Source organism: Lycorma delicatula, chromosome 10 (assembly GCF_047948215.1).
Source record: "Lycorma delicatula isolate Av1 chromosome 10, ASM4794821v1, whole genome shotgun sequence".
NCBI lineage: Eukaryota > Metazoa > Arthropoda > Insecta > Hemiptera > Fulgoridae > Lycorma > Lycorma delicatula.
The window spans coordinates 16,385,974-16,409,399 of NC_134464.1; the positions used below are offsets into that span (position 1 = coordinate 16,385,974).

General features: G+C 31.5%; 1 protein-coding gene across 9 annotated transcripts in view; it reads left to right on the forward strand.

The window, feature by feature from the left end:
- LOC142331398 (RNA-binding protein 5) overlaps positions 1-23,426 on the forward strand; it is a 94,363-nt gene that overhangs the window by 18,405 nt on the left and 52,532 nt on the right. For 5 of the 9 annotated variants that reach the window (XM_075377286.1, XM_075377283.1, XM_075377285.1 and 2 more), the window contains 2 exons: positions 213-329; positions 2,926-6,206. In XM_075377286.1, coding sequence (XP_075233401.1) covers positions 2,940-5,927 — 2,988 coding nt within the window. In that variant the 5' untranslated portion in view covers positions 213-329; positions 2,926-2,939 and the 3' untranslated portion in view covers positions 5,928-6,206. Of the gene's footprint in view, positions 1-212; positions 330-2,925; positions 6,207-6,236; positions 8,256-9,637; positions 9,762-23,426 lie in introns of those variants that run through there. The other 4 variants (XR_012757982.1, XR_012757979.1, XR_012757980.1 and 1 more) reach the window with 2 other exon arrangements.

The window sequence follows — 23,426 nt, forward strand, 5'->3', positions numbered from 1 at the left end:
AAAATTTTCTTTTTCTTTTTATGGGAAAAAAGGTGGTTAACTGTTTTTACTTATTTTCTTAAAGAATAATTTTTGTTTATTTTCAACGTCATCAGCCTGTTTGCATCTCTTTACGTTAAAAAAAAAAAAGGCAGAAAAGATAAAACGGTGGAGTGTTTTGTGAATATTATTTTTTGTATGCAAAATTCCACAGGTGAAATGATTTGTTTCAGATATAAATAAAGAATTGTGTGGATGATAGGGGATTTGTAAGTGTCTGAAGTTGAAATCTATTGCACCCTAAAAAGAAGTTATATACAAGAATATTAACATAATCAACATTTCTAACGGTAAGGGTTTTTAATGAATAAATTTAAAAAAATAATTTTTTTTTTATTGAAGGACTGATATTTAAAATTATTGATGACTAAAAATGTTGTGTGACTAATTTTTTTTTTAATTTCAGCTTTAATTTTTTTGTAAATTTATTATATTTTAAATTTATGAAAATATTCAGTTTTACTGAAATCTTGTTATGTTAATGTTTTAATTCAAATTAAATCATCAAATGTATTACTGTTCATGATTTCTTGTTATTTGATGTGAATGAAGTCTTTTATATTTGTGTTAAATAATGAGTAATATGAAATAAAATAATATTTTGTTTGAAATAACTATTGTCAAAAATTACAAGTGTGTTCAGTTTTATCACTAACCTGGGATTTTTTCATGTTATGATGCTGCTCTTACAAGCGTTTCAGAAATACTTTTTCTAAAATTTTTAACCGTGCTCTAGAAAATAACTAAAAATTGTTTCTGATATACTTAATTTTTTTAAATTATTCCACCACATTTTTTATATTTGTTAACAAATGTAAAAAAAAATTGATCTAAATCTCAGTTTTAAAATTGCCTTAATTTATCCAATGTGCCAAGTTTATCTTGTAAAATATTAATTATTTTATGATGTAAATTGTAGTCAGTTTTGAAGGCTTAAGTGTAATCAATGATAGATAGATATATCTATATAAAAAAAACTGAAAAAGTCAAAGATTACTCCCTTTTCCTTTTTTTCAATTTATTTATCCAAATACCCACATTTTTCTACAGTCTTCCTTTTTGATGAATTTAGTCGAGCGGTTCATAAGAGTACCCTCAAGAAGGTTTTCAGTCGGTTGCCCAACCATTATTACACAGCTATCTTCTTTCCCTCTAAAAGTCGACCTCATAAGTGCCTTTGAGCAGCCCAAAAAAAATCATACTCAAGCGGGGAGATAAGTCTATAGGCAGGGTATTCCAGCACTTACTAACCGTAATGTGTAGTGGTTTCAGCAGTTTGGCCAGTCATATGTGCGTGTGTATTGCTGTGTAACAACTATACTCTTTTTTTGGCAATAGGTCTCAGTGGTCGGTGCTAATTGACATTTTGTATTGTTCGCTAGTAAATATCGCTATTCTGCACTGTTTATTTGTACACTACTTTGTTAACTCACAGGTTTACCAACACATTTCTCCCACTTGCTGAATCTTCCCATCAGTGATGGAGGATTATAACCGTCCTGCTTCCTTTTTGTGAATCGTGTTTGTCTGGTTACTTGTCAACCCACCTGGACACATTTCTACATGGAAGCACCTTCCGACCAGAGAAATCTGTTAACTTTTTTTTTGATCCTCATTTGTGCACACTGCTAACAGAGTGGACATGGTTTACACTAATACTGAAACAAGAAAAATTAAACTACCAATATGAAACTTTGATTAAATGTCCATAGTAATATCAACTCTAAGCATGCGTGTCCATAAGACATTGTGACAAACTTAAAAGATGTATTATGACAAATTTTCTGATAATTTTGACTATCCTACATAGTTGTTAATTAGAAAACTATCACAAAAACAAATTGAAGATTTGTCTTATTAAGTGTATTAAATTTTTTCAGAATATTCCATGTGTGTAGCACAGAATTAGTTAAATTCTGTATAAAGCGCAATTTCTAACTTGCAGATTGTTTAGTTGGCCCGCCCCCAAAATACAATGTTATGACATCAGCTAGGGATGATTCCTGCAAACAATTCCCCAAAATTAAGCAACTTGGCATCCTGATGTGCCACAATCTACTTTATTGTCTCTGTATTGGTTATTGTTAGAATATCTGTGAGTTATGTATACCAACTGACAATCTGTCTGGAAGTAAAGGTGATTTGAAGAAACAAACACCTTGTTTTTTTATCTGTTCAGTTATATGTTATGTTTATATTTTGAATGTATGTATACATGTTTATGTGTGAGTATGAATTATATTTCAAAAGGAGTCTTCATGATTGATTAGCTTTATTACAGACTAAAGTGATTAAAAAGGAATTATATATGTTCCTTTAAACATTTGTGAATGTGTGAGAAATGAGTTTTTTTAATATTGCCTTGCATAATGTTTGACTTTCCATTTAAATGTTTTATTTCTTTTTACTTGTAATTTTCTTTATGTTGATAAAAGTTTGTTAACATATGATGATTTATATTTTTTGTTATTTTTTTATAATTCTTTTTTTTTCAGTAGAATTCATTTACAGGTTATATAGTATATATATGTATAGAATATATTTCTTCTGATGGAAATTATTTTTGCTAGTGGTTGTAGCAGTAAGTGAATTGAATAGTAGAGACATCATATTAATTAAAATTATCAAGTTATTGTTGCCGATCATATGAACTGTTAAATTCAGGATTTGAGGTTTGGCTCTGAGTAGCTGCTATGAATCCTCTCATCTTAGTTTTTTTCTGTTAAATTTATAATTTTTTGTACCACTTCTCCTGTGTCATACAGCTCATGAAGATCGGACGTTGAATTCAGCATTATTATATTTATTGCTTACATGAACTGTAGTTATTGGTATATTTCATTTTTCTTTACTAATTTAGTTTTTGATTATTGTTTATTTATTAAGACATATAGATCGAAATGGAGAGAAGTACCCTGGAAGGTGGTGGTGGTGGCGGGACAAATACTGCTGCTTCTTCCTACTATGACAGGATGGACTACACGATGACCTCTTCATCCAACTACCAAAGTCAGGAAAACGATCAACAGCGGGAAAGAAATCGTGATCGTAACTTGAGGACAGAAAGGGATAATTGGCGTAAAGCAGTAGATGATTTTATAGATGAAAGGAGAGTAGTTATACGCGATAGAAGTCCTCAAAGGGATAGGGATCGCGGTAGGGATAGGGATTGGAAGGATAAAAGACGGGATTCAAGAGAAAGAGATCGTGATAAAAGGGGTTCCGGAAGTGGTGGAGGTCGGGATTATAGTAGGGGTTCTCCTAGAGATGATGATGTAGGTAGTAATAGTAGTGGTGGACGATACAATCGAGAAAATTCAGGCGATTCATTTAAAGATTATCAGGATGATAGTGATGATAATCGTGATTATCAGAGAAAAAGTGATAGATGGCATGATGGGGATGATGATAAACCTAGTGGTGGTGGCGGGGGTAGTAGTAGGGGAAGGGGAAATGATTTGCATAGGGATGATGATAGAAAATGGGGAGATAAGGGTAAAGATAGTTCCAGGGATGGCCATGGATCAAGTAGTCGCTACTCTCGAAATCATGATGACAGAAAAAGAGATGATTATTCATCAAAAGGATGGACTAATGAAGACAGTTATGACAGTTCTGAGACAAGAGATTCAGGAGAATATGAAAGCAGTCGTCGTTCAAGAGCCGGCGGTGATTATAGCAGTTCTAATGATTTTGATAAAATGACATATAAAGACCAAGCTCCAAATAGAACAATAATTATCAGAGGATTGGCACAACATATAACTGAAAGTGATATATGGCAAGATACTGTAAAATGCAACCTAGTTCCAAAAGACATCCGACTAATTAGACGTAAAGATACCGGTACTTCACGAGGATTTGCATTTGTTGAATTTTTAAATACATCCGAAGCAGTTGCTTGGATGGAAATGAAACAGGGAGAATTGATGTTAAAAGATCATTATCGTGCTGTTATGCAGTACAGTTTGCAAAGAATGGAAAACGGTAAAGAAAAATGGATATCGGATTGGCATTGCAAATGTTCTGCGCATAATTTTAAAAGAAGAGATTTTTGCTATAAGTGTGGTTGTACTAGACAAGAAGGGGAATTGATGGAAGGTTATGAAGAAGTTTGCCCGCATCCAACGTACACTGTACTTCTTAGAGGTTTAGATGCTTTAACCACAGAAGAAAATGTTTTACAGTCGATCCAGTCATTGTCTTCATTACCAATAAGGAGTGTCGAGATCGGTCGTGATCCGGTTACCAATACATCACGTGGTGTTTGTTACTTAAAAATGAACAGTGTGGTCGATGCTGTTTATCTGCACAATGCTTTACTAATGGCCAATCCGGTTATCGACGGCAAACAGGCAGTAGTGTCGTACTGTAGATTAGATCCGGTTGGCAGTGGAAATTCAAATTCCAGCACTGCTCCTAGTTCATTAGGATCGGCTGCAATCGCTGCTGCTCACTGGAGCCACCAAAAAACAAGCAATTCCAGTCAATATACTTTGGATGATGTTAACAGATTGGCTGAATATAGTGCAAACCTCTATGCTACTAATCCGACAGAAAAATCTTCATATTTGGCATATTATCAACAGTATTATCAAGAACAGATATCAAAAGGTAAACAGATATCGCTTCCATCAAGTTCTTCATTAACTGGAGCACCGACGGTTGGGAATAAATCTCAGACGGATAATAAATCAACAAAAACTCCATTGACAGAACCTCCAAACGGTTCTGGTGAAGAAACATATCCTGTTCCGGATGTGAGCACATACCAGTATGATAAATCATCTGGATACTATTACGATCCTTATACGACGCTTTATTACGATGCAAATTCACAGTATTATTATAATCAGAAGATTCAGACATTCTTATATTGGGATTCAACAAAAAGTACATACTTACCTGCACCTACAGTAGGTACCACTAATGATGCCAATAAACAGACGGCTGATGAGAGCGCACAAAAAGAGGAAGAACTAAAAAAAGCCAAAGAAAAAGAAAAACAGAATGAAAAAGATAAAGTTAAAGTCGCAAAACGAATAGCAAAAGATATGGAAAAATGGGCAAAAACATTAAATCATAAAAAAGAAATTGCCAGACAAAATTTGATATCCGCCGCTGCGTCACAACCTTCATTGAAAGCACAGGGTGCAGCCGATATAGGATTTGCTGTTCTTGAAAGGAAAGATTTACCTGTGCCGACCGGATTGAATATCAATAGTAATAGTAATGATGGACCGGTTATAATCGCAGGTAGTACCGATACTAGTTTAGTTGCTGCGTACGGTCAGGGTAGCGATAGTGAAGATGATCCGGATGATGCGAATCATCATCTTGATGATAAACAGTTTACAGATTGGAATAAACTTGCTTGTTTATTATGTAAACGACAGTTTCCAAGTAAGGATGTTTTGATAAAGCACCAACAGTTATCGGATTTACATAAACAAAATCTTGAACAATGGTACAAATCACGAGGTTTAGATCCTTCAGATGCACAACAAAAAACTCAGCAATACAGAGATAGAGCAAAGGAAAGACGACTTAAATACGGGGAACCAGATCAGCCGCAACCGAATAGATTAAAAGAAACTTACATGAAAGCTAGAGAAGCGACAGTAACATACGAAGAACCGACAAAAATGGGTTTGGGTTCAGATAATTTGGGCAATAAATTGTTACAAAAAATGGGTTGGCAGGAAGGAATGGGTTTAGGTAAAAAGAATCAGGGCAGGACTAGTATTATTGAAACTGAAAGGAGAATCGCTACAGCGGGTTTAGGAACAAAATCGCAGGGTGTTGTACCAGGGCCTGGGGAAACTTATAAAGATTGTGTTAAAAAAATGATGAAAATTAGGTACCAAGAAATTGAAGAAAAGTCGTAAAAAGTTTTTTCTTTTTCATTATGTTGTGATTATTTTTTGTTCTTAAACATTCAAAGTTTTATGAAGTGAAGTTAAAATAATTTGGATCTATTAAAAATAATCTTATATAGAAAATTGGTCAGTGAATAATAATAATAATACAAAATGAATTTAAAAGATAAAAAATATTTTTTTTGTTCGTATAATTTTTTATATAGGTATGCAGGGATTTTCTTTTTTTTTTTTAAAAAGATAATTTTTCTCATGTTCATTATTGAAGCACGGTAATTTATTTATTTTTTCATTTTATTTCTATTTTTTTTTTTTCAGTTTTATGGACTTGAATGTTGAACATTATTTTTCTATTTATTTCTAATGTTTATTTGTATAGAATGACATATAATGTATTGAATTTTGTAATATATGTTTGTTGTGTTTGTAATAATGGATTTATAATAGACTTCGTTAAAGTTATCATTCAGAGTTTATTTTGTTATTATTGATGATATATTCGTGTATATTTTTTAAGTGTATTTTTAAAAGATCATGAATTAATTTAATTTGTCTTCCTCTTGGTTTTTTACATTTATTTATATTTAAAAAAAAAATTAATTTTTTTATTTTATATACAAAATGTCACATAATATAATAAGTGACCGACCGATATTATCTGATTTTAACACTGACATATTTTGACATTCCAGATTTTTCCAAAAAAATTTAATCTGCCTTTTACTAGTACCAGTTTGTTGGTTTATGTACATGTATGAAAAGAGCAAACACATATAATGTGTTACATTAATTATATTTAAATTGTGGGCATAATAGCTAAGTTTATATTCATTGCTCTAATGTATGTGATGTACGGAATCGCTTAAGAAATTAGACAAGTGTGTATACAAATATCTAATTCTGTCTTTGCTATGCAGTTATGTTGAATGACAATGGAAATAGATAGGGCTGTAATTTTTTTTACTGGAGGAAGAGTTAGTATTTCTTTCATTTTTAAGCTGATTTCTGTCAATTGTTTCTTAAATTCAAGCCTGAATTTCTGCTTTGTATATTCAAAAATGTATGTATGTATGTCCAATTGTCTTAATTCTTTAAGGACTCTCAAATTCTGTATTAATAGACTGACTTAAGTTAATATATTTGACTGCCAAGTCTTCAGTTATGCTTTTCACAAAAACTAAATCTATCAACTTAAAAATAATTTCCATTCAGACATGTGTACACATTTACTTACATCGAAAATTACTATTAAAAAAAATGCTAATTTTTTTTAATCTTGCAAATTTTCTTTAGTCTTCCATTATTTTGAAGTAACATTTATAAAATTATAATTTTCAACATAGGAATAACCAGTTATATGAAGATAATCGCAGTAAGTAACCAGCATTATAGAGATAATTCTTCTCGTATAAAACTTCCAAAATGTGCCACTTTTGTGTCCAGTAATGTAAACTTTACATTTATGTGGTGGAACTCATGGAGTTCATTTTGTGTAGTAATTGGCGGTACAAGTAGTAATTCTTTGATTCTTTGTTACAATTGCACACTGCACTGATTAATCCTGAACGCTCTCTTTTCATTGGTATTATCTTTTTTTTGAAGTATGAAATATTTCTGTTATTCACATAGTCGCATCGTATAATCAGACAAAATTCATTTTCTTCTAATTAATTTACCAAAAATATTGAAATCTTGAATTAATTGATTTTTTAACAACATATTTCTTGTATTTTAGTAAAGTAATTTGGTTCACGGTTAAAAAGTTGCGTTTCTTAATTATTTATTTTTTATCATGTTATTTCTATTTTTTATCAAGATTCAGAGTTATCAATAAGAAAGGAGGGATGGTTGCAAAATATTAACTGAATTGTATTGCTGAAGTTTGAATGTACTGCAAACAAGTGTAAAATATAGCTAATTAAAATAGGTATTTCAATATAGGAAATTAATTTTATTTTACAGTGACCTTTCAGTTTATTTTGTGTGTTGGTGTCTACGCATGCGTGCATGTGTTTTAATAGGCAGAAGATAAACGTCTATTCTTAATTTTTATCATTTTAAAACTTATGACTTTAATGTACCTTGCTGTTTACTGTCTGTAAACATTTATTTACATTGTTAAAAATAAAAAAAATATATTTTATAGAAATAGAAATGTATTGTAAATATGTATGTATGTATTTATATTTACTATTTAATTTTATTTAGTCTAGGTATTTAATAAAAAAAATATTATTTGTTAAAAAAATAGTATAATAATTATAGGTAGTGTATAAATGGTAGTTAAGAATTTTTATACATGTATTTCTTTTGTAATAAAAATAAATAATCGAGAAAGTGGTTGGTTGTTAATCTGTTTTTCTTCTTTACCTTATCTCTTCTTACATTTGTGTTTTGTTTACATTACAATATTTTTAATTTTACTTAAAATTTAGATAAGATTTAGAAATTTGTAAAAATAAGGTAAACCATGTAATAATAAGGCCAGGTTTTTCAGGAATGATTCACTTGTTTATCATACTAAAGCAAAAGTTACGCTTTAAATCTGTAAATAAAATAAGAAACTCCTAATGGCATGTAAACAACTATTAAGATCAATAAAACTAAATTATTAGATTGAATTTTATTAGCTTGAAGGCCTAGCACAACAGTAGTTGTGCGATACGTCTGTGTTCTTGCTTGGACTTCTGGTCAGAGTAATAGCATTTCAGCAGCAAATGATACATTTGAATTCCCGACTTCATTTACGCAAAATGACAACTTTTTGTTAGATGATGTTTCTAAGGTTGCGATTTTGCGGGTTACTTTTGTTTACTGCAGTGTTCATTTTTATGCAAGAAACTTATTAAATATTGATTTATTTTTGTACCTTGCAATGCTATTTACTGAAACAATACAGGCTGTTTTAAATGTATATTGTAGAAATCAATAAAAAATTTCTAAAACTTAAATGTTTATTTGTTACATTTTCCTACATCCCTTGATCTACCATTTTACCCATTAGTTTTTCTTGTGTACTATATTTTTTCTTGATTGTTTTTATCATTTCTTTGCTATTTTTTTATTCTTTGTGTAATCGCATCTGGTAATCCTTGTAGTGCTCATTTTTACTCCTTTTTTTTGTTTTCTCCTGGGCTTTCAAAATTTTTTAATAATTAAAAAGTGGTACTGATTTTTGGTTGCAATTTATAATCTCTAATTGTTATTAACACTGGAATTATAAAACTAACCGAAAGTTAAGTTTCAATCCTTTTACATTTTGATTTAATCTGTAAGTTTTTTTCAATTTGAACAAACAGGTTCTTTAAATCTTTTACTACATGAAAATTTAGAAATTTACTGTTATAGAATAAGACCTTTTTTTGTGGACGTAAGTAAATTTTATTCACATTTTTGTCAAATTTTTCATTTCTATTTTATTAATAGTATAGACTTATTTCTGGCTTTTGCTTGAATGTTTTAGGTAATTTACTTTAAAAGAAGTATCTGAAAAGAGAAATGCTGAGTATCTGATTTTTTTACAGGAATTTGCTGTAGTTGTCTGAAATAAAACTAATTAAAATATATTTACTAAACTGATAAAAATATTATGTTAAACTAAAGCTGTTGTTAAAATTTTAATTAAATACTTTACTTAAAAATAATACTCATAAAAAATGTTAGAATTATTTCTTTATAACAAGATTCTAATCAAGAGTGCTTATTTCTTTTTTCCATAGGAATAAATGCAACTTATTTGCTCATACATAACAGTACATACAGGAAAACTAGCAAATGAAGTTAGATGCTTACAAAACTAAAGTTGATACAATTTATAAGGATGTAAATTTAAACATATATCAGGTATGAAGAAATGATAGACAAGTTATCTATGATTCCCTGCATCTAAAGTGTAATTTGGAAAGACTGTGACTAAAGATGATGATTAGGCATTAGCATAATGATCATGTCGGTTGGCCCGCTCGTCTAGCAACATTAGCAATGCTAATTATTGTTTTATTTATTCATTTCTTAAAACTGACACGAGGCCACTAACAATAAGATTTTTCTTTAGACCATTAAGGAATAAATAGCTCTACTTAAATGATGAACCAGAGTATACCATAATTCTGAATTACTAAGTTAATTTTAAAATAGCTAAAAATTCTACCCCCTTACCTATTTATAAAAGATAAATTTTAGAAATTCACATTGTTAGTTGATATTGAAAATTACAAAATGAAATTCAGCATATTTCAGTTATATGTGGCAAAGGTTGCTGAAATGATTTTGATGTTTTACATATTACTTTTTGCTATTTTTAAATTCTCTATAGCAAAAGTTACTAATCCTAACAAATATACATTGCAAATTATAAAATAAAACTACAAAATTGAATTTTTCCATTCCAGATATTTTTACAAAATTAATAACCCATATTAGTCAGTTTCACACTTTGAGAGTAAATGTATAATTTATTATTTGTTTGACAAAAATAAATTTTTAACATGGGAAATTTGTGATAACCTGACCAGGACTTACCGACCTAGAATCTTGCAGATGAAATACAATTCTAGCACGTGCCAAGATTAAAATGATAATTATTGATGCCAAATTTTTGTCATAATCAGTCACAGTTCTACAGCAATTAAATTAACAGGTGGATTTTCGATTTATAAAATTAGTTTACTAACAAGGTTTACTTTTTATTTTTTTTTCTATTATGCATACAGTAAAATTACATTCAAATATTTTATACTTAGTGTAAACTATGCAGTGTTGATATTCAACACTCCCTGATGTTTAAATCAGTGTCTGGTTTTGAAATATAAAATGTGTAACTTTATAAAGTCTGTTCTGATGACTGGATTCTCACTTTATGAATTTTGAAACAATTATGAAATTCAGGTAAACTAATTAATATAAAGGCCATTCATTAAATTTTTTGTATACTTTTCCATGTAATCCCCCATCAATTTCTTTGCACTTATGTTGAAGAAGAAGCCTTTTTCCACTTCAATGTGGATTTGACTTTGTTCAGTCATGGCTGAGTAATATAGGCTGTCCAAAATGGGGAGTTGTCCTAAACTAAAAATGTTTTTCTGTTTAATTGGTGAGTGACCCTTGTAGTTGACATTTTATTCATGGAATTCATAGATTTTTTGTCAAAGTTGTACATAAACCATAAACTATGAATAAATCTTTTATTCTGATAGTCAGGAATAGCTGCTCCATGGATAAAGAAAACTTCTTACATTTGCCTGGATACATCATGGGAAACCATGAAAAACCTTATTGAGCATCATAAAATAAAAAATAAATGCAATTTTAGTTAACATAAATTAAAAACAAACACAAAATCAACTCAGTCGAGAGTTCTAAGACTGGAGTCCTTGTAAAGGCAGTTCCTTTTTATTTTGTATGGATTTGAATGCTAGACTATGGATCTTTGGTGATTAAGAAAGATTAAAGAAAAACAAACCAACATACTTGGCATTTATAGACCTACAAAAGGCATTCGATAACGTAGACTGGAATAAAATGTTCAGCATTATAAAAAAATTAGAGTTCAAATACAGAGATAGAAGAACAATTGCTAACATGTACAGGAACCAAACAGCAATAGTAACAATTGAAAAACATAAGAAAGGGAATCCGACAAGGATGTTCCCTATCTCCGTTACTTTTTAATCTTTACATGGAACTAGCAGTTAATGATGTTAAAGAACAATTTAGATTCGGAGTAACAAGGTGAAAAGATAAAGATGCTACGATTTGCTGATGATATAGTAATTCTAGCCGAGAGTAAAAAGGATTTAGAAGAAACAATGAAGAATTATCGCATGAAAATAAACAAGAACAAAACAAAAGTAATGAAATGTAGTAGAAATAACAAAGATGGACCACCGATTGTGTAAATGGGAGGAGAAAAGATTATGGAGGTAGAAGAATTTTGTTATTTGGGAAGTAGAATTACTAAAGATGGACGAAGCAGGAGCGATATAAAATGCCGAATAGCACAAGCTAAACGAGCCTTCACTAAGAAATATAATTTGTTTACATCAAAAATGAATTTAAATGTCAGGAAAAGATTTTTGAAAGTGTATGTTTGGAGTGTCGCTTTATATGGAAGTGAAACTTGTACGATCGGAGTATCTGAGAAGAAAAGATTAGAAGCTTTTGAAATTGGGTGCTATAGGAGAATGTTAAAAATCAGATGGGTGGATAAAGTGACAAATGAAGAGGTATTGCGGCAAATAGATGAAGAAAGAAGTATTTGGAAAAATATAGTTAAAAGAAAAGAAGCCACATATTAAGGCATCCTGGAATAGTATCGTTAATATTGGAGGGACAGGTAGAAGGAAAAAATTGTGTACGCAGGCCACGTTTGGAATATGTAAAACAAATGGTTAGGGATGTAGGATGTAGAGGGTATACTGAAATGAAACGACTAGCACTAGATAGGGAATCTTGGAGAGCTGCATCAAACCAGTCAAACGACTGAAGACAAAAAAAAGAAAAGAAAGTTGAACAGGATGTAATAATTGAGATTTTGTTTTTAAATTTATAATTCTCCAATAAAGTAAAAAATAAACAATAAATCTGAAGGAATTTAATGTGTTGAATTACAAATACGTGATCTTTTAATTATGAAAAAGTTAAAATATTCTTTCAGTAAAGTTTGAGGTAATTTTTTTATAGCTTCTCAAGTAACCAAAGGTAAGTCACTTTATTTAAGAGTTTGTTATCTGACCCACAGATTTTAATGCTTACCCTCTTGTTGCGATATTTCTACAATCATGAATTTATAATTCTAATTTTGACTACCATCAGGATTATTTAGTACATATCCTAAAACATACTTGTTCATGCAAACTACGAGGGTTATTTTTTTTTCAAGGTCCGATCGGTCACGAAATTAAAACCGCAGTGAAAATAAATAGTTACGCTATTTCTCTACATAGTCGCCACTCCGATTTAGACATTTGTCGTAGCGTGGTACCAACTTTCCAATACTCTCGTCATAGAACGGAGCCGCCTCTGTTTTCAGACATGTTTCTACGCCAGTCTGTGCCAAAATGTCCTCCTAGCCAGCGTTTCATGTGAGCAAAGAGGTGAAAATCGAATGGACCCAAGTCCGGACTGTATGGTGGGTGATCAAACACTTCCCGACGAAAACGCTGCAGGAGTTTCTTTGTTACAGCTGCAGTGTGCGGCCGAGCATTGTCATGGAGAAAGACAATGCCTGACGACAACATTCTTCTCCGCTTATTCTGAATTGCCCTTCGTAGACGTTGAAGAGTCGCGCAGTATGAGGCTGCAGTGATGGTCGTGCCGCGTTCCATGAATTCCACCAAGAGCTGCAGACCAGCGTAGAAACGGCTGAAAACACCGACGGCTCCGTTCTATGACGAGGGTATTGGAAAGTTGGTACCACGCAACGAAAAATGCCTAAATCGGAGTGGCGACTATGTAGAGAAATAGCGTACCTATGTAAGTACTTTAATTTCCTGACCGATCGGACCTTGAAAAAAACCCTCTTATTTCCCAGTTTAAAAAATAAGTATGCAAAATTCTTTTTTTCACGACAGTTCTATTTGTTATAGACCTAAAAATTGCAATATCTTTAAACTTGATGAAGAATTTGCTTTGATAAGAATGGTCTGTATATACCTGAAAAATGTTTTGAAGCCACATATGTTTACTTTTATGGATCTACAGAAACCTCAATTATTGGATGACTGAGAAGCTGAGCTTGGCTTGGCTGTACAGTTAACCATATAGTAACTTTTTCTGGTTCTGGATTTTCAGTTTTGTTTGTTCTCATTACCCGTTTATAACATGAAGAAAACCATTTTATATTAGTTGAGATTACAAGAAATTTAAACACTCGTAAAGGTAAGTTTTTGATTGGATTTATGCTCGGTTACATTTTTTTCTATTGTGTGGAATACACAACAGTTTTCATAGTTTAAAAACCTGACCTTTGGCTTCCTGTGCTACATAGCTACATAATGATTTTCGTTATGCAGCATAATTATTATTTACAAAAAAAACCTTCTTAAATCTGTGTTTGAAAATAATCAGATATTTTCTTACTAAAATCTTACCAGGTGCATGCAAATCAGCTTTTTTTGTTTTCTTGTTTGCCCTGCACAAAATTTTTATTAAGATTCGCAGGGTGATAAATTGGACTTTTGACGTTTATTATCAATGTAACTTTCTGTATGCATAGTAGGTAGTAGTTTAGGATAGTACTGTACTCTATAGAAATGATATTATGGTGACTTTACAATTACGTATTATTTAATTCTTACTATTATCTTTTTACTGCTAATACAAAATGTATTAATTATTACCATTTTATGTGTTGATTAATGTTGTGAACAATTAAAATTATGCATGAGGTACACTATTCGGTTTATTCTTTCTGCAGTAGCTATAGGCGAAGGCCTCTCTCTGTATGTTAAAACGGCGCATACATAAACAAAGAATTGTCGTTCTCCCCTCCTATTTTTATTTATAAAATATTCCAAATCTCTCATCTCTATATTCTTATATCGATTTCAAATTGGTATAGTCGAATTCTTGTTGCACTGACGACTACAACTATATATTTATCACGAAACGTCCGTCAGACTCCAGAATGCGGTTATTTAGAAAATCGTTTAATAGAACTGATATCCGGCAGAGGTTTAAATAACGATTAAATGAATAACGTGTTAAAATAAATTTTTGTTGCCGTCGTTATATTTTCTAAATCTAAATTTTAACGAAAATCTGAAAGTGCTATTTTCATGCAATTTAAATAAAATCTAAACGGCAAAAAAAAAAATCTTAATACATTTTACGAAAAAATTATTGATGAACTTAAAAGTTGTAATAAATTTAATTACTCAAGTTATATTCCTTAAGAACCTCTTGTAATAAGCGTGTTAAAATTTTGTCTAATATTATAAACTACTATTAAATTATAACTTGAAATAATTTATAAAAATATATGTATGCCAAAAAAAAATCAAAGAAAGCATTTTTTCAAATTGTAATCAAATACTCTATAAAACATTTAAAAAATTAGCACTATATGATTCGTCACAAAGTGATGCCTAAGGTTAAAAATTTGAACGCGTTGATAATTTGATTTTTTTCTGTTTTTTACTTCCTTGTACAAAGTAAAACAATTATCATGATCGCGAAATATTTAGGTTTCCATATTTCAACGGAAATATGCATTTTGATCAACGTTGAATCCACTTTGACTAGTTTCGGCGTGACGAATGTATGTACGTCAGATTGAAATTTTGAATTTAGAACTGTTGTGAATCTCCTCGTTTGATTGCAATCGACTCAACAAAGTCTCAAAAAAACCCATAATCCCCAAAAATTTGGATTTTCGACTTTTTCTTAACTGGAGTAATAAATCCCTTATTAAGAGCTTTTTAACGATATATCATAAGGGATACCTACAATCTTTTTATTCTTTCCTTGGTCTTAAACGTTTTCTTCCTCTTTATATTTATCATGTTCTCATAATCTTTTTATTCTTTCTTTGGTTTTAACATTTTCTTTCCTATTTATATTTATCATCTTTTCTTAATTTTTTTATTCTTTCCGTGTTCTTAACATTTTCTTCATATTCATCATCTTCTCGTGTTTTTTGAGATATATCTCATCATGTAATCTTTCTTTTTCATGTTTGATTATTCACCGAAATAATCCGATAATAAAAAATAAATATTTTAACACCGTAACTTCGAAATTAACGTTAACATTTGTAACCAGCGTACAAGAGTTCACTAAACGGAATAGTTTATTATTAAATTTTTACTTATACAACACACCAGAACTCTGAAAATTTTGTTAATCAACAATTTAAGAAGGTACGAATAATACTTATCTATTAATACGAGTAATAAAGGGACTTTTTACTCTATCCTAATATTTCATGTAAAATTGTTGTGTTAATAATTGTATAAATATTTGATGTTAATAAAAACTAATATTTAAGCAGTTTTGTAACTGTCCACTTTATTAAAGAATGGAGCATCGTATCTCATTTTCAAATAAAATAAGTTTAAATGAAGTACAGCAAAAAATTTAATTTAATAGGCGTACAAGGAAGTTATATGGTGTCCACGTCAGATTTTTTTACGGTGTGTAGGCATATAAGGATCGAGATGTTCACAAGAAATATTTTATTTCATTATTATTTTTTTATATTCGCATCAACATTAAAATCGTTAGCGACTTAGTGTAATGTAACTGTTCCGGTAAATGTTGAGTCTTTAACAAACTTGGGTCGACTACTCCTTAGACGTGTAGTTAATTGAAACCCAACTTACAAAGAACACATACCCCATAATCTACTATTCAAAACCGAATAAAAGCAACTACCTTTATTAGGATTTGAACCTGTGAACTTCGACTTCGAAATCTGATTATTTACGACGACGATTTACCACTAGATCAACCCGGTGGGTTTCATTAAGTTTATTGAAAGAATTGTATAATAAAACGCTTTGTGGGAAGAATCCTAGCGGCGAACAGTAGCCGTTTTGAAGGAACATTTACAATAGGCTTTTAAAGAAATTACTATTTCATTAATTATTAAAAATAATGGTTAAACGTAATTTTCACTTTAGAATTTTAAACGTAACATCCGGCTCGTATTTTTTGATGGGAGCAACCCTTTCCCTACGGCTCGTACCGCTCGACCGTTTTCAGATTCCTGCGTACGCAATCATTACTGGCCGGACGAAATCTTACTAGCCAGTAACCTCTTCAATTGCAACTTTTACTGGATTAGAAAGTGAAGGAATGAAAATAATTGCTTATTTACAGTCCCGCAATACGTTTCATGCAAGTCCATCCTTCCCAACGTTCAAGTCTAACCATTATGTCCTAGACTGTTGATTGGTTGGAATGTGTTATAGCGTACTGCGTAATCGTAGTCGATAATTTTTCTTTAAAATTTTATCGATATCAAATATTATGTCGGCCTCCACCTTTGTTTTTTTTTAATTTCAATGCATAGGTTATAATAATTTTAACATATCGGAAAACTGTCATTCGAGTGCGTAGTGATAGATTACACCTTCATATATTGTAAAGCGATTATTTACAAGATTTAACTTAAATTATCGTTAAAAAGCTCGGTTTCTTTGATAAAGAACCGCCAGACTCTCTTTTCATTCTTTTGATCTCTTGGCGAAAACAAGGCAAACCAGACTTTGTAACAGTTCTTCTCAGGACCTTTTGACAATTGGATTCAGAATAATAGTATACCACCAAATTAACATAGGCATCGGCCGCAGTAAAAGTACATTACTTACATTAGTAAGTTAGCAGTTAAATAAAAATTTGACATTATCACAATCCAGGAAACACACACAGCTAGACCATATCACAGTGGAAGAATTCAATGCTGCAATCAATTTAACAAAATGTAGAAAAGCAACTGGATTAGACAATATATATCCTGAGTTTATTAAACACATCGGTCCAAACACGAAACGATTGCTTTTAAATCTACAATGATATCCTGCGAAGGGGCAAGTTACTAAAACTTATCAAGAAAAGTAAAGTAATTGGCATTTATAAGCCTGGGAAGCACATCGCTCAACCCGAAAGCTACCAATGCACTTTGAAGCGTACGTTTCAAGATCGTAGAAAGAATACTACTACTTGTGCATGTAACAGCCATTGTCATTGGTTTTATGCCAGGAAGAAGTTGCTGCGGCCAGATCCTTTCGTTTACAACCTATATAGAGAAAGGATTTCAATAAAGGCTTAAAACACCCGGTGCGTTTATTGATTTAAGTTTAGCCTATGATACAGTCTGAAAAGGACTAATACTCAAGCCGTATCAGCTTGTTCCTTGCAAACCGTTCCTTAATTTACTGAATGAAATGCTGAGTGATAAACTTTTCCGAGTACAGCTCAACGGAAAACCAAGAATTTTCTACAGCCTATCACAAGGATCAGATGTACCGCCAACTTCATCTTAAAAATTCATGTATGCTGACGATATTACCATCGGTACCCAAAGCTCGAACTTTGCCCAAATACAGGCTGTACTGACAGAAGACCTTGTTGGTATAATCAATAAATATTTCAAAAAGTGGGGATCCCAGCCGAATCCAAATAAAACTTAAGTCACGGCGTTCCATCTTAAGAACAGGATAGCTCAACGAACTCTTGCCGTTAAGTATGAAGGAGTTGGACTGAAACATAAACCACACCCGAAATACTCGGTGTCACGCTTGACAGAACCCTCACCTTTAAACAACACCTTAAAAAATTATCGACTAAAATTAAAACAAGAGCCAATTCTTCTTGAGGAGCTACCGCTGAAACTCTAAGAATCAGTGCACTAGCTTTTGTACATTCAACTGTAGAATATTGTGCGCCTGTTTGTATTAATAGTGTAGGTCTGAATTTCTAAGTTGCGTAAAACATTATTTTGATTGGTATGAGTGTAGCACTGATTTAACTTACAATTCGTTCGTTTTCTGAGGCGTTCACAGTCACGAACGGTGTTGTCAAAGTTAGAGTAGGCGCGGGGTTCACGCTTCCGCGGTCTCGGTTAGTCAATTTGAGGGAATCATGTTAGGTTGGATGCGAAGATGTCCAAAATTTGATTTGTATTTTACTGATATAAATGTCTGCCGAGGCATTTATATCGACCGAGACCTGGCTGATGACTGTGAGATGTAATCAATTAGAGGGTCTAAAGACGACCTCTCAGGGCTCGGAACGGAGTGGCTGGTGTGGCAACCGGTAACGTCAGAAGGTGGGTGGGTGTCTTTCCCCTTCGGGGTTGAGATGTTTGGATTAATAGCTGCCACGTCAAGCTCGTCATCACACATCTGAACTAGGCTATGCGAACCATAACTGGAACCATTAGAACAATTCCACTCCAGTGGGTGCCCTTGCTGAGTAATATCGGACCTCCCCCCCCAAACCAGACGACTGGCAGCCCTCAAATCACAGTTGGAAAAATATAATGATAACCCATCTCTACCTATTCATGCTGATATAGATTTTCCCAAACAACACCGGAGACTGAAGTCCGGACATCTACCTGTAGCAGCTTCCAATGTGGTTAACGACCTCAGCACAAAGGATCACTGGATATCAGTATGGCAAGGTCAGAATATCATTAACTCCAACCTTGTGGCAGTTCTAACTCTGAGGGTACCAAGATTTACTCTTCCAAAAATACAGTGGTGTAACATCAACAGGATTCACACAAATCACGGTATCTGCCATAAGAGCCTGACCCAATGGAGAGCGGCAGAAAGCCCACGATGTGACCGATGTGGAGCTGAAGACCAAACGATCGCTCACCTGGTCCTGGTTTGTCCAAATACATCTTTCAGAGGCTCGCAAACGACATCCATGATCTTGCCCCCGAAGCAATGGAATGGCTGACCCACTGTGCCCTGTATTTGTGATAAAAAGATGCAATTGGAATAATAACGTTAATAATATTGTTAAATTATTGTAAAAATTGCGATGTTTGTAAGTTAATTCGAATATATATACATATATCGTAAAAAAAAATTATGTTCTGATTTATTTAATTAATCCGTGGCATACTAAATTCTCTCTGTAGAACTTTTGTGTGCGTATGTATATATATATATATATATATATATATATATATATATATATATATATATATATAAAATAGCTTATTGTTTTTAAAAGCTTTTATTAAACTCGCTTTAGGAATAATCAAATCTTGCAACTGCTATTTCCTTTGATCTATCGTATGAAAATCAATGAAATTTGGTGCACGTATAAAACTTGGATGACAATACAACACTATGGTGTCAGAATTTGATATGATCCACCCTCACGCTCCCACGCGCTACCCCTACGCTAAATTGATGCGTTTAGTTGAAAATTTTCATTTCTCATGAACTGTTGTATGAAAATGATTGAAATTTGGCACACATATGTAACATCGATGTGTAAAAATAAATATTTTTACCTTTTTTTTAGTCTTAAAAAATATTTTAAAAAAATTACAAAAATATATTTGATTAAATATAAAAAATGATTTTTTAAAAATGTTTTTATTTAACTAATATTAATATTAATAAAAAAAGGAAACAAATTAGAAAAACCCTCTAAAAAGTAAAAAATAAGAATTAAACCAAATTGAGATTTTTAAACAAAAAAATATAATATATTAACAAATATAAAAATGCACTGAAAAGTAAAACATAAATTATATATATATATATATATATATCTAATAAATAACCATAAATAAATTTGATAATTATTACATTTATTTATTAGATATTTATATAATTTATTTTTTACTTTTCAGTGGATTTTTATATTTGTTAATGTATTATATTTTTTTGTTTAAAATTCTCAATTTGGTTTAATTCTTATTTTTTACTTTTTAAGAGGGTTTTTCTAATTTGTTTCCTTTTTTTATTAATGTTAATATTAATATTAGTTAAAAAAAAAACTTTTTTAAAAATAATGCTTTATATGTAATCAAATTTATATTTTTGTTTTTTTTTCTAATATTTCATTCGCTCGGATAATTTCTGTAAATTTTATTAAAAGTAATTGAGGTACAAGAATGGCTAAATATATTTTGTAGTTATATTATTTGGATTTTGTCTTACCCTTATCCCAATAAGAACGCAGATACGGTAGCTACTTGACTACAGAATATTATTATTGTACGAAAATTTATGTCGGGTAGTTTAAGCAATGATTTACAAAAAAATAAGACCGATTAAAATATTTATATACTTTTCCATTTTTTTTAAATTTCGACTTTTAGAATTAAAATTAACGAAATATCGGCAACTTTGTATTATTAATTTGGTTCTATTTCAAAAAATTCGAAATTTGAAGAAGTATTAATTTTCATCCCGATGTTTTATTTTATTTTCCGTTTTACGTGGACATGCGTACAAAATACGATACACATATAAAAAGAAATCGTTTGCACGAAAGCAAAGACAAGATATTTGAGTTTCTTAAAGAGAAAAACGAATTCAAAAAAATAAAACCGTTATGATCGAGCGTGAACTAAAGTCGTCTGGAATACAAGCATCGTTATTTTACTCCGAGTTTTTAGTCTTATTTTTTTGTAATCTTACAATATTTAAATATCAAAATGGTATCGTCTACTTATCATTACGCTATACTATAATATGCGATATTGAGGGCAGGAGAAGAAAAATATTTTTAAATCGTCTGTAAAGAAATTATGATTTTTTGTTTAAAAAAAAAATCGCTTTAATTATCTGGAGAAAAAATAAAATATCCGATCAATAGAAGAATTTCTTCTAAAAAAACGAAATCGATTGGTTTGGTGAAGAGTAAATTTTGAATCTTAAGTTTATCCATTGTAAAAACATACTAATAAAATTGATAATTTCTTCTTTATTAGTCTTTAAAAAAATATATATTTTTTTAAAGTGGTTTGAATAGCCAAAAAAACCAAAATAGATTTTATTGTTTTATAACTTTTTTTTTTCATTTATATTTAATTCTACTGTTGTTTTGAACAACGTTTCAGTTAACGCGTAGTGGTTTTATATGAATGAAGCCGGGAGTGTGGTAATGTAGGTTATATATTGGAATTCTTGGTTTTGTTTTTATCTTCTTTTATCGTTTTATTTTACTCTTCTTCGGTAGTTTATCAGATACCGTCTATATATCCCCTTTTCCTTGGTAATTCGCTTACCTTCTGTATCTAATTTTCGACGAACACTCTAACATTTTTCATCTCCCTCTTCGATTCATTCTATCTCTATCGCTTTTACACACGCTCTATCTTTTACCGCACGATTCGTCCATAATACATGAAGCCCGCTCTTGTGTGTTGCTCTGAACTGATAACTTATGGATACTGATGACTTCAGTCAATGAAGCCACGTGTTTCAGCGTCGCCGTTCAAAACAGCCGGCCCATCTTGCGCTCTTCTTACTCTTCCCATCTCTTTCACAATCTGACCCCCCTCCCTTCTTCACCCGTCGGCGGTCGTACACCGTTTCGTCGCTTCATCGGTTCATTCTTTTAACACTTTTTTTTTTTTAAGATAATGTTTTGGTATTAGAAAATAAACAACTTCTAAGTTTATTTTCTAACTCGTTTATCTAAAAAATAAAAATAAAAAATTATGAAATATATCAGGGTATAAGAAAATAAAACCCGGTTGGTTTTACATTTTAAGTTAAAATTACCAGACATTTCTTGGCAAACCGTCTTGTAGGATGTATGAATATTAAACACATCATTTATACGAAAGTTATAAAACCAAGGTATCAAAAACCGTGATTATTAATCGTTAAAAACGAGACTACACAGTTGTTTCTGATGCATGGTTTACACAAATAAAAACCTAATTTAAATTATTTATCATTTTATTTAAATATAATATTTTTTCGTTTACTTAATTCAATGGTTGTAATTTGTGCGGGTGTGTGGTGTACTAACGATTACGGTTGATAATTTCACAACTTACACAGAACAAATTTCGCTTATACGGTCGGCAGACCGATGTTGCGATGTAACGCACTAGGTAATGAGTCGACCGAACGATCCAGCCAGACCGACCTACTTTTTTACTCTTTAAATATTCATTTATTTAATTCTGCCGCTCATCTGTGACGTCACAACATAGCAGAGGATTACAACAGCATTTTTTTGGGGTGAGGATGAGATTTTGCAAATTATTTTTTACAAATATTGTTAGTTTTTAATTGTTACAAATGTGCCTATTAAAAATATTACCTTAGTTAGGCGAAGTCTCGAGATACTGAGGGTTATCTTACCCTACAGCCTCACCCCTTCACCTTTTAAGTTGAAAACTTATGGCTTCAGTGTCCCACTCATAGAAGTAATCGAAATAATCTAACTAAGTACGGTTACAATCTGTCCATAGTTCTAGAGATATAATGTGATTTAGAGGCCAACACTGAACACGCGCCTCTATCTCTGTGTGTGTGTGCGCGCGCGCTCACACACACACACACACAGATAGAGAGAGAGAGGACACGACGCACGAGACACGAAAATTATCAATCGGAAAATTTGCATCCGTTTTTTGTGTCCCTTTGGTTTCAAAGCAGAACCTCCGGTGAAAACCGTATATGCCCAAATTAGACTTATTACAATTAATTTATTAGTACTATAGTAATACAGAGTGATTTTTTAGTCCTGTTACCCAATTTAAAAAAGGGAATTTAGGTGGAATAAAAAATTGTATTTACTTACAAAAGAGATTTAATAAAAACCTATTACTGACATAATTGTTAAATAATATGCTCAAAATGCACATCCCTTGCCGTTATACAAGCACGGACTCTTTTCAGCATATTTGCAGAAACCTTTTTAAAGAGTTGTATTGGAAATATTTGTGATTAAGTCTGTAATATTGAATTAAGTTCATCAATAGTGTGAGGATTGTTTTTGAAGGTCTCGGACTTAATATAGCTCCATAAAAAGTAGTCCGGAAATGTGAGGTCTGGGGACCTTGGACGCCAT